The following is a 10,402-nucleotide window of genomic DNA, read 5'->3' as shown; positions in this document are numbered from 1 at the left end:
ACAGTACCCTCCCCTCCCACCCACATTAAAAAAAAGAAAAAAGAAAAAAAAAAAAAGAAAAATTAAACCAAATGATCAGAATGAGATGTTTTGATTCCAAAAATTTACACTCAAGGCTTTGTGCCGAGTTGTCTTGTTTTAACCAAGCATGATGGTATCAAACACAAAGCAGAGGAAAGATGCTCCCATCTCATTCTGAAAACAAATACTGATTAACCACCCTCCCACCCACCCACCCCAACCTTTTGGACCAACTTGAAAATAATTTGGAAATATATTTTGGTTTTCCTCTCCCTCACTTCTTTCCATCAAAGATCATTTTAGGGTAAACTTATTCCACACCAAAGGGAAAGGCAAGAAAGTTTCACTTTAGAACACAAGAGAAAAACAAAACAGGCTCAGAGGCAGCAAGGTGTGTAATAAATGATCCATAACCCACTACACTACTACGTGACCAGAAAGCTAAACCACGAATTGGATGTAGTTTTAATAATAAAAACAGGGCCTAGTTCTCATCCAAATGAACCACTAGGAAGAAAAATAACCATTACTGAAAAAACAAAAACAAAACAAAAACTGGAAAGAATCTGAAGACAATTTCCAATAGTAACAATGCTCCTTATAAGGGATTAAAAAAAAAAAAAAAAAAAAGGACTAGGCTTTGACCTAGTCTTTAGAGCATCTTTCCATTTAATAATTCCTATTCAAGTCAAGCACCAAAACTAGACAGCTGTCTAAAAGACAGTGTCCAATTGTGGTGTCCCAGATAGTTTTCTAAGTGCCACTTCCTCAACAGAGGCTGTACTTCAGTAATACTTTCAATTTAAGTCTGTGCTTTAAGAGGGACCCACAGGCATGTGGCACCAGCCAGCAGTCTTAAGATTGACAAAGACGACTGCTTTTTGTTTAGTTACCCACAGGCTCTCTGGCGAGACACAAAATTGCATTTATACTCCTTTCTTGTTCTACATGAATGATCCCTCTTATCTTGCCAGAGACGGCAGCAGGAGGGGGATATAAGAGAGCTGCATCAGTACAAGGCCAAGATATGTTGGTCAAAAGATGACAACTTTAAAGTTCCCTCCCCCTTGGAAAAAAGTTACTTCCTTAATATAGGGTTTTTGTTTATTAACCAATGTTGACTAGATAGGGCATATGTGACTTGGATGCCAAATAAAGGAGCTTGCTCTTTTTGGGTTTGTACTGTGCAGCTCTTGCTACAGCTGTTAAGGAGTTAGGGCTGTCTGATCAGGAGGCATCTGCAGGATTTTGATCCCCAAGCAATTTGGGGCAAGTCTCAAATAGTTTTCCTTAGAATTAGGCAGAGTCAAAAAAGCAACTTCAATTAACTGATTTCTTTCTCCAGATGAACTGAGCATGAAAGCATATGCAGGATTTATCTGTAATATTTTAGGGATTTGAAAAACAATGGAAGATGGAAATCAATTTTAAAAAAATTTTTGTTTTTTTGCTTTTTTTCCTCCCCAAGATGCCTCCTGATAGACCTAGTACACTGGGTTAAAAGGGAATTAAAAACATTTTTTAAAAAAAAAGTTCACTGGTTTTGATTCATCTCACTCCTTTTGCCTGGAGATCAGGCCAAACATCAAGCATGTTGGGAGGGGCGCAATTTAAAGCAACACTACTGACTGTAAAGCATTTGCCAGCAATTTACAATGCAAAATGACATAACAATTCTTGTCACAACACAAGAGGATAGCAAGCAGCTTTCTGTAGCATGGAAGTTAACAGCTCTCAGGGGTTGCCCATTTCTGCAGAAGTTTATTTATCAAGGTGGGCAGAGGGCAACGCATTTATACACTACAGGAGATGATCCACAGAAAAATTAAGCTCCAGAACTGCTAACATTACCAAAGCTGATACTGGCTAATATTCTGAAATGCAAATCCATGCTTTATACATGTTCTGCTCAAAGACACTGCTACTTAACGTAATTCCCACACTGCACAGATTAATCTTTGCCCCCTTTTGCAGAGTTTGAAAAAGTTCCTCAAACTTTTATAAAGGAAGAAGCAAAATCAGAGAGCTTCTCAAAAAAAAAAAAAAAAAAAAAAAAATCACCTTTAATTAGATTTTTTTAAATTTTCTTGCTCTCTGGTGAAGACTACTCCAAATGTACTATGTGACAGTGTGGCAGCAAACAGTGCATTCCAGACCTCTGGGTCCCTTTTCTAACACAGGGTCCCATAGATGTCTGGTTTCTACAGTAGAGGCCAAAGTACTCCTTTTTAGAATTTAGTGTTGCAGAAAACTGAGCCCCTCTCATCTTTAGCTGCTCCCATAATCACTCTAATCCCCTTAATCCCAGCAACCTTCATCAAAGAAAAAAAATAATATATATATATGTATATATATATATATATTATATATATATATATGAACCCAGAAAAAAACTTATTTACAAAGTTTTTACAAGTATACACACCCAATTTTCTATGGGACACACTTTGCCACAGAGGAAAGAGGGTCAAGGCTCCGACATCACGTCTACACATCAAGTGCCATACTGCTAATGGAGGCGTATGTAAACCAGTCTTTAGTGTTCTGCTATAGAGCACAAAGGCTTGTCATATGGCTCCTGCAATGATAGACTGCTCTTTCCTTTGGGAGCGATGATGTATCTACTCAGCCCAGAAGAAATTTTTACTTGGGATTGTTTTTTTTTTTTTTTAAATACATGTATTTACAGTGCGGATGAACTGCAGTTGCATATCAACTCCTCCTCATAAAGAAAAAGAAAATGGTGTTTAACATTACTAGCAAGTTTCATCTTTCAGCCCTGGGTTTCGGTACTAGGTAAAAAGGGAAGAGAGAGACTTCAACTTGAAACCAAAATGGAAAGACAAAAAAATAAAAATAAAAAAAAATTTAAAAATAAAAAAGAAAGAAAAAAGAAAGGAAGAAAAATTGTGGATTCCTCGGGCTGCGTCTAAAAGATGATATTCTGAATGGTCTTATAGCATAAGGCACTTCGCACAAATAAGTAATAAGCTCTTCAGGCTTAAAAAACGGATGAGCAATTAGGGAGAAGTTGAAATGCACTTGAAGAGTCAGCTGTTGGAGAATTTTGAAATTGTAGACAAGCTTGTGTGTTCAAGATTCTTCTCTTTTTAGGGTTTCTCCCCTTCTCTTCTTTTTCCTCCTTCCTTGTCCCCTTTCCCCCAAAAAACATTTTTTTTTTTAAAAACCAGCAGTTAGTGCAACTAATGTTCAGTCAGCACACAGTGCAAATCAGTGGAACAAAAAAGGTATATTCCTTCTTTTCAGTTTTTTTCCTCTTCACCAGTTAAAAAAAGAAAAATGTCTGAGCTTTTTAAGTCTTCATAGCTCCAAAATAAAAGAAGATGAAAAACCCACAAAGAGAAGAGCACCCCCCAAAAAACGATGTGTCACAGATCCAAAGGAGCGTTCTGTAGTTTTGTCATAAAGCCTACAGAAAGAGTGGAGAAATCTAAAATTAACATTTGTGAAAGCTAGGATATATACATTTCACAATTCTCATTCCAAATCTCTGTCTAGTAGTTTCTACTGAATTTTTGTTTACTGTAGAATCCACTGGGGGTAGGGGACAGGGTTGTGGCTCAGCAGTAGAGCTCTCGCCTAACATGTGCTAGGCACTGGGTTCAATCCTCAGCACCATATAATAAATAAATAAAATACAGGTGTGTGTGTGTGTGTGTGTATATATAAAAAAAATATATATGTATATATACACATAAATACAGAGAGAGAGAGAGAGAGAGAGAGAGAGAGAATGAATATATATCCGAATATCCACTGGGTACAATTAATGAACTCCTCCTAGCTATTCCTGAGACAGAATGAGATCCTGAAAGTCCATGTTGCAGCCCTCATTAGGAACAATTACATCAAGGAAAAAATGCTTATTTAAAGGCTCAGTGGTGGAGTGCTTGCCCACCATGTGTGAGGCACTGAGTTCAATTCTCAGCACCACATAAAAATAAATAAATAAAATAAAGGTCTATCGACAACTCAAAAAAATATTGATTTAAATGAATTGAATAGTATGCCAAAGTACTAACAAATATTTGTAGTTTTGTTTGTCTAAGGGTTTTGCAGTGATATTTAACTTAGGGAAAAAGTTAAAGTGAAAAGAATAATTTGAGAATTCTTTAAGCTATATTAATATGCTTACTATGGGTTTGAAATTATTGTCAAATTAAATTGGATGAAGATAAAAAAAGATGGCTCTTCAGGAAATCAGAGTGGGCATTTTAAAAAGCCATCTTTATAACTGTCAAAACTAAATACATAATTTTTTTTAACTTTATTTTTGGAATCCAAATGTGTGTTAAGTACTGCTATTACACTCATCAGGAAGCTACATTCCAGAATATCACTAATATATTCTCTAATGATAGTACTACCTCACCTAAGCAATGTCTGCTTTATGCCATTTATGTTAATTTTTTTAAACCCTATTTGCAATTATACATGGTGGCATACCAAATTTCCCCTAGGAAAAAAGACTCTTATTTCTTTCCTTTACATTTAAAAGTTCTGCTCACTTCACTATTGTTAAGTACATACATGCTTGTTAAGGTTTCTCATCTTCTACAGGCTCGCTGTGGTATTCTGCCACATACAGACTCTTGTCAATGTTGCTTGGAATAGGTTTAATTTCTGTTCCCAGCTGCTCCTCAATACTTTTCAGGTTGAAACGATCATCATATGTGATCAAGTTGATGGCTAAGCCAAGATGACCAAAGCGACCTTAAAAAAAAAAAAAAAAAGTTAAATATAATACATACATAGGCATAAGTCTTTAACCTGGCAAAAACACAAAGAATTAATATCTATGTTCAGTGCCAGTCTAAGTGTAAGAAAACATTTCTTATGATCTCCTCATTACCAGGTTATCTTCAGATCTCAGTCCAAAATAGTACAGTTGGCCTTCTGCATCTATGGGTTCCACATCTTCGGATACAACCAACCACGGATTGAAAATATATGGAAAAAAGTCTAATTACACTAAGTGTGTACAGACTTTTTTTGGCCATTATTCCCTAAATACCATAGTATAACTACTACTTCCATTGTATCAGGTATTATAAACAAGTTAAGGAAAATTTCTAAGTATACTGGAACAACGTGCACAGGTTCTGTGCCAAATACCATGCCATTTATACAAGAGACTTGAACTTGAGCACCCAGATGTTGATATTCATATGAAATACTAGAACGAAAACCACATGGATACTGAGAAACCACTGTATTTTATTTTACCTTCTTCAAGTGACAAAATAGATGCTCACATCATCAAAAGTTGCCAAAACACACACACTGAACAGTACAGTCACAGTACCATCCAATGAGTCAAGTTTTCACATTAATTTCATCTTAAAATAAGTAGTCATTTTAACTCTTAATAAATTACTTAGAATTAGAAACTGGAGTTTTAATCAAATGACTGAATTAGTGTAAATTCACTGTTATAGTAGATAGTGTATTTTTTATATATATATATATATATTTTTTTTTTTTGCAACACTGGGAATAGAACCCAGGACCTTGTACATGCTAGGCAAGTGATATACCACTGAGCTACAAACTCAACCCTTATACTGTTCCACAAAGGAACAAAATTTTAGTAATCACACTTCTCAAAAACCAACTCCCACAAACCATCCTCTTTCTCTTCCTCACCTGATCTTCCAATACGATGAAGATAGGTCTCTGCCAGCTTTGGGAAGTCAAAATTTATTACCACATTCACAGCTTGTATATCAATACCTCGGGTAAACAGATCTTTAAAAAACAAATAAAAAGATTAATTTCTATTATACCTTTTAATTTAAACATGCTTCTTCTTGACACCATATTTTAAACACATTTCTTGTAACCTAAGTTTTAAAATTTCAGTTATTAACATGCACTTGCAAATTATTGACAATACCTTTCATGATTACAACTCACAAATTACCCTTTTCCATTCCTATAAGTTTTGTGGGGTTTTTTGGTGGTCTTGGGGATTGAACCCAGGGATTTTCACATGCTAGGCAAGTGCTCTACCAACTGAGCTATATCCCTAGCCCCTGTAAGTGAGTTTTAAATAATGGCCTAAGGTAATTGCACAAATGCAGGAACATGACCGTGATGACTGGTATATTAAATTCATAAAGAAGCCTCAGGAGTAAACAGTAATTTCCTTTAGTCTATTTTCTAGCATTTAATCTAAGATTTATACTTTACTTCAAAAAGAGATAATTTCACTAATCAGCATGTTTTGTTTAGCATTCATTCCACTCTGCTAAATGATTTACAACAGACTTGAAGTAAGTTAATGGGCAAAATTCCTTCTATTCCTTTCTAGACCCATAATTACTAAGCTAGTTCAAATTCTGTGGGTGGAGACCTAGATAGAAACAAGTAAACCTAGCTATTATTTCTATCAGCTCCATGACAGCTGGGCATGGTGTCACATGTCTTTAATCCCAGCTACTTGGAAGGCTGAGTCAAGGGGATGGCAAGTTTGGGGCCAGGCTTGGTAACTTAGCTAGACCCTGTTTCAAAATAAAAAATAAACACAAAACAGGGCTGGGGATGTAGCTCAGTGGTTGAGTGCCCCGTAGTTCAACCTCTGGCACCCAACTTCCAACCAAAAAAATTGTTATTAGATAAAATCTAAATTGACAGTTGAGGTCCCCAAGTTGGTCCTAATTTAATTCTCTAATACATTTCTACCAAACTCATTCACTTGTTCTTTCTCAAACTTACCTTCTAGGCCCTCTATGGATCATTTATTTAAAAAATCCCAGTCACCTAACTTAAAATTTCTTCTTCTGCAGGTCTAAAACTTACCCAGGTTATAAAGCTAATTAAAATTACATCTCTTCTCAAACCACCTCACAGCTAATAATTTACTGTGCATTCCAATGAACACTTACGATTTCTTATTATTTGTACTTCATACTTGCTCATCACTTTTTCCTCTCTTTTGAATCCAGCCCAACTAATATTTTTTTGTAAGTAAAGTTTGACTGCAATAAAATTACGCCCTTTGATTAATGTACTAAGGCTGCTTTTGAACTACAATGACAGAGTTGAGATTACTTGTAAACAGACACCATATTGTGTACAGTCTAAAATATTTACTACCTGGCATTTTAAAGAAAAAGTGTGGAAGCCTTGCCTTAAAGCTGTTTGTCTTTTTGTGTCTGATTAAATCACTGCTCCCTGAAGAAAGGGTAAAATTTAAATGTTTATATATTACACACTATCCTGAAAAAACAGAAAGGACAAAGTATTAGCATTCCAAAACCTTATCTGAGGGCAACCATGTAATTAACTATTAAAAATAAAACCAACTAACCAGTGTAACAATTCTTTTCAATGTGCAAATGCTAAGAACTTTTACTATTTTATTTTTGGGAACTAGAGATTGAATCCATGGCTTCTCAGCCTCAAATTCCTTTTCTTAAAGAAAAACTGCTGGGCACCTGTAATCCCAGTGGCTCTGGAGGCTGAAGCAAGAGGATTGCAAGTTCAAAGCCAGTCTTAGCAACTCAGTGAGACCCTGTCTCTAAATAAAATATAAAAAAGGGCTGGGGATGTGGCTCAGTGATTGAGTACCACTGGGTTCAATCCTCAGTACCAAATTAAAAAAAAAAAAAAAAAAAAAGAGTAATTCACTCTCTAATAAGGGAATGCCTGATGACAATTGGTACCATTTCTCTATAAATTCTGAGACAGTATAAAAGAGAAAATAGGACTTGCCCCAGGTCACAATTAGAAGTTTAAAGGAAAAACACAAAACAAAACTGAGGACTGGAACCTAATCTCTGAACTCAAGGAGTCTAATATCTTTTCCATTAAATCAGGTTACTTATATTTTAAGTATACTTAAAGGTCAATCGTCCTTTCAGATGTAAGGCAAAGACACTATAAATATGCAAGATGTTTTGTAATCACTTTCTTTCTTTTTGTCAATCACCACAATTTAATATTCCGGGAGAAAAATATTGAAGTTTATTTCTAGAATAGCATTTTTATAAAAATCCAGATTTTTAAATATTCTAAAACTTTATCTGAGTGACTGTTGTTTGAGTGTATACATAGGCAAAATTTAATCAATTATTGTACAAATTAGTGTATTCTTCTGTATATATATCTCAAATTCCAAGTGCTCCATTTTACAACTAGTTTTTTTCTTTTCTTTTTTGGTACAAGGGATTGAATTCAGGGGCACCCAGCCCTATTTTTGTATTTTATTTAGAGACAGGGTCTGAGTTGCTTAGCGCCTTACTGTTGCTGATACTGGTGTTGAACTCGTGATCCTCCTGCCTCACCCTCTCAAGCCACTGGGATTATAGGCGTCAGCCAATGCGCCTGGCAATATACACTAGATTATTAATCTCATACCAATAAGATTCCAAGTGTAGAGATGGAAGGGTACTGAATCCATTTGCTTTGTCTGACTTGACTGTCTACCTGTCTTTTCAGTTTATTTTTCTTCATGTAGCAAAATAAACCAAAATAGACTAGTCTGTTTCTGAGGAAAAACAAAAAGACAACTTCAAAAACACGTTAATTTCTTTTTTATTTTTCTTTTCAAAAAACATACGGAATTTCTTAGTATTCTTTTTGTGTTAGCTCATTCCTGTATGCTAAAACTACTCAAAAAACACACAAATTCTTGGGGCTGGGATTGTGGTTCAGCAGTAGAGCACTTGCCTAGCAGGTGCGAGGCCCTGGGTTCGATCCTCAGCACCACATAAAAATAAATAAACAGAGAATAAAGGTATTGTGTCCAACTACAACTAAAAATAAATGTTAAAAAAAATAAACAACAAAACACAAATTCCAAAAATAATTTAAAAGAGTGCCAGTGGGGGAGAAGGATGAGGGGATGGGAATGGCAAAAACAGTAGAATGAATCGGACAAAATTTCCTATGTTTATATATAAATACATGACCAGTGATAGGGCGTGTGCTCACCAGAAAAATGGGAAATTATACTCTGTGCATATATAATAGTCAAAATACAATTTATGTCATGTATAACTAAAAAGAACAAAAATAAATAAATAGATAGATATCAGACAAGTATTCTGCAGATTCAGATAAGGAGCCCAACTTTGGGGGTTAACAAAGGTTCATTCTTAATTTCAGAAATTCTCAAAGTGGTAGTAGGCTATGCTGGTCTACATCACAAGCTACATTGTATGATACATAAAAAAGCAAACAGAAGTATGGGGAAAAAAACAATAGGTAAAAGAAACATAAAAAAATACTTACCAGTGCAAACAAGATTGCGGCATAAGCCATTTCGGAAATCATGAAACACACGATTTCGATGTTCCTAGGAAGAAAAGCACTCCATTTAATTAAAACTAATACATAGCACAAATTTTTGGTCATTGTGTCTCCTAACCAGTCCTTTTTTAACATCTAACTTCCTGTGGTACTGGGAACTGAACCCAGGGACATTCTACTAGTGAGCTACACCCCTAACCTTTTGAGAAAGGGTCTTGCTAAGTTGCCAAGGCTGCTCTTGAACTTGTGGTCCTCTTGTCTCAGACTTCTGGATCCTTAGAATTATAGGCATGCACCAATACACCTCGCTTCAATCAGTTCTTTACACCAAAATGATCCACGACATTAAGCTTTATTTTCTCTTTCATTTGTGGTATGGAGGATCGAACCCAGGACCTTGCACATGCTAGGTAAGCACTCTACCACTGACCTACATCCCTAGCCCATGACATTAAGGTCCCTTCAAAACCAAATCTAATGTCTTAATCAGTCTATACTAACTTTTATGGGGGGGGGGGGGGACCTATCAGTTTGGGGACCATATACAATAGCTCAGTCTTATCCTTTGTTTTGCTTTTCCATAGTCTGTTACCCATATTAATCTCATACCAATAAGATTCCAAGAGTAGAGATGGAAGGGTACTAAATCCATTTGCTTTGTCTGACTTGACTGTCTACCTGCCTTTTCAGTTTGTTTTTCTTCATGTAGCAAAATAAACCAAAAATATTAAATGGATAAGAAACCCCAGAAATTCAATTGTAAGTTTTAAATTGCACGCCCTTTTGAAGAGTGATGAAATCTTGCACCACTCTGTCTGGGACATGAACAATCCCTTTGTCCATATATCCACAGTGCACATACTACTGTATACACTACCCACATCACTTAGCTATCTCAGTTATCAGATCAACTGTCATAGTGCCTGTATTCAAGCAACTCTTATGTAAGAGCCAAAGTTGCATCACTCATAATGCCTATGTGATTCACCCCGTTTCATTTAACAACCTCACATCATTATAAGAAGGGTGAGTTTAGTATAGTAAGATATTTTGAGAGGCATCAGTAATATGACATTATAGTCTATTGCATAATTATTCCATTTTA

The 10,402-nt window shown here is 35.6% G+C and overlaps 1 protein-coding gene across 3 annotated transcripts in view; it reads right to left on the bottom strand.

Moving 5' to 3' along the window:
- Positions 1-1,762: 1,762 nt before the first annotated feature.
- Positions 1,763-10,402, bottom strand: part of Ddx6 (DEAD-box helicase 6) — a 29,368-nt gene continuing 20,728 nt past the window's right edge. For all 3 annotated transcript variants that reach the window (XM_046438817.2, XM_046438818.2, XM_046438816.2), the window contains exons 11-14: positions 9,280-9,343; positions 5,689-5,790; positions 4,573-4,755; positions 1,763-3,451 (exon numbers count right to left, since the gene is read on the bottom strand). In XM_046438817.2, coding sequence (XP_046294773.1) covers positions 4,580-4,755; positions 5,689-5,790; positions 9,280-9,343 — 342 coding nt within the window. In that variant the 3' untranslated portion in view covers positions 1,763-3,451; positions 4,573-4,579. The remainder of the gene's footprint in view (positions 3,452-4,572; positions 4,756-5,688; positions 5,791-9,279; positions 9,344-10,402) is intronic.

Source organism: Marmota monax, unplaced genomic scaffold, assembly GCF_021218885.2.
Source record: "Marmota monax isolate L192 unplaced genomic scaffold, Marmota_monax_Labrador192_F-V1.1 WCK01_AAM20220418_F8-fsc00081, whole genome shotgun sequence".
In the NCBI taxonomy this organism is placed as follows: domain Eukaryota; kingdom Metazoa; phylum Chordata; class Mammalia; order Rodentia; family Sciuridae; genus Marmota; species Marmota monax.
Note: the sequence above shows the minus strand (reverse complement) of the source record. Positions and strands in the feature narration are given on the sequence as shown.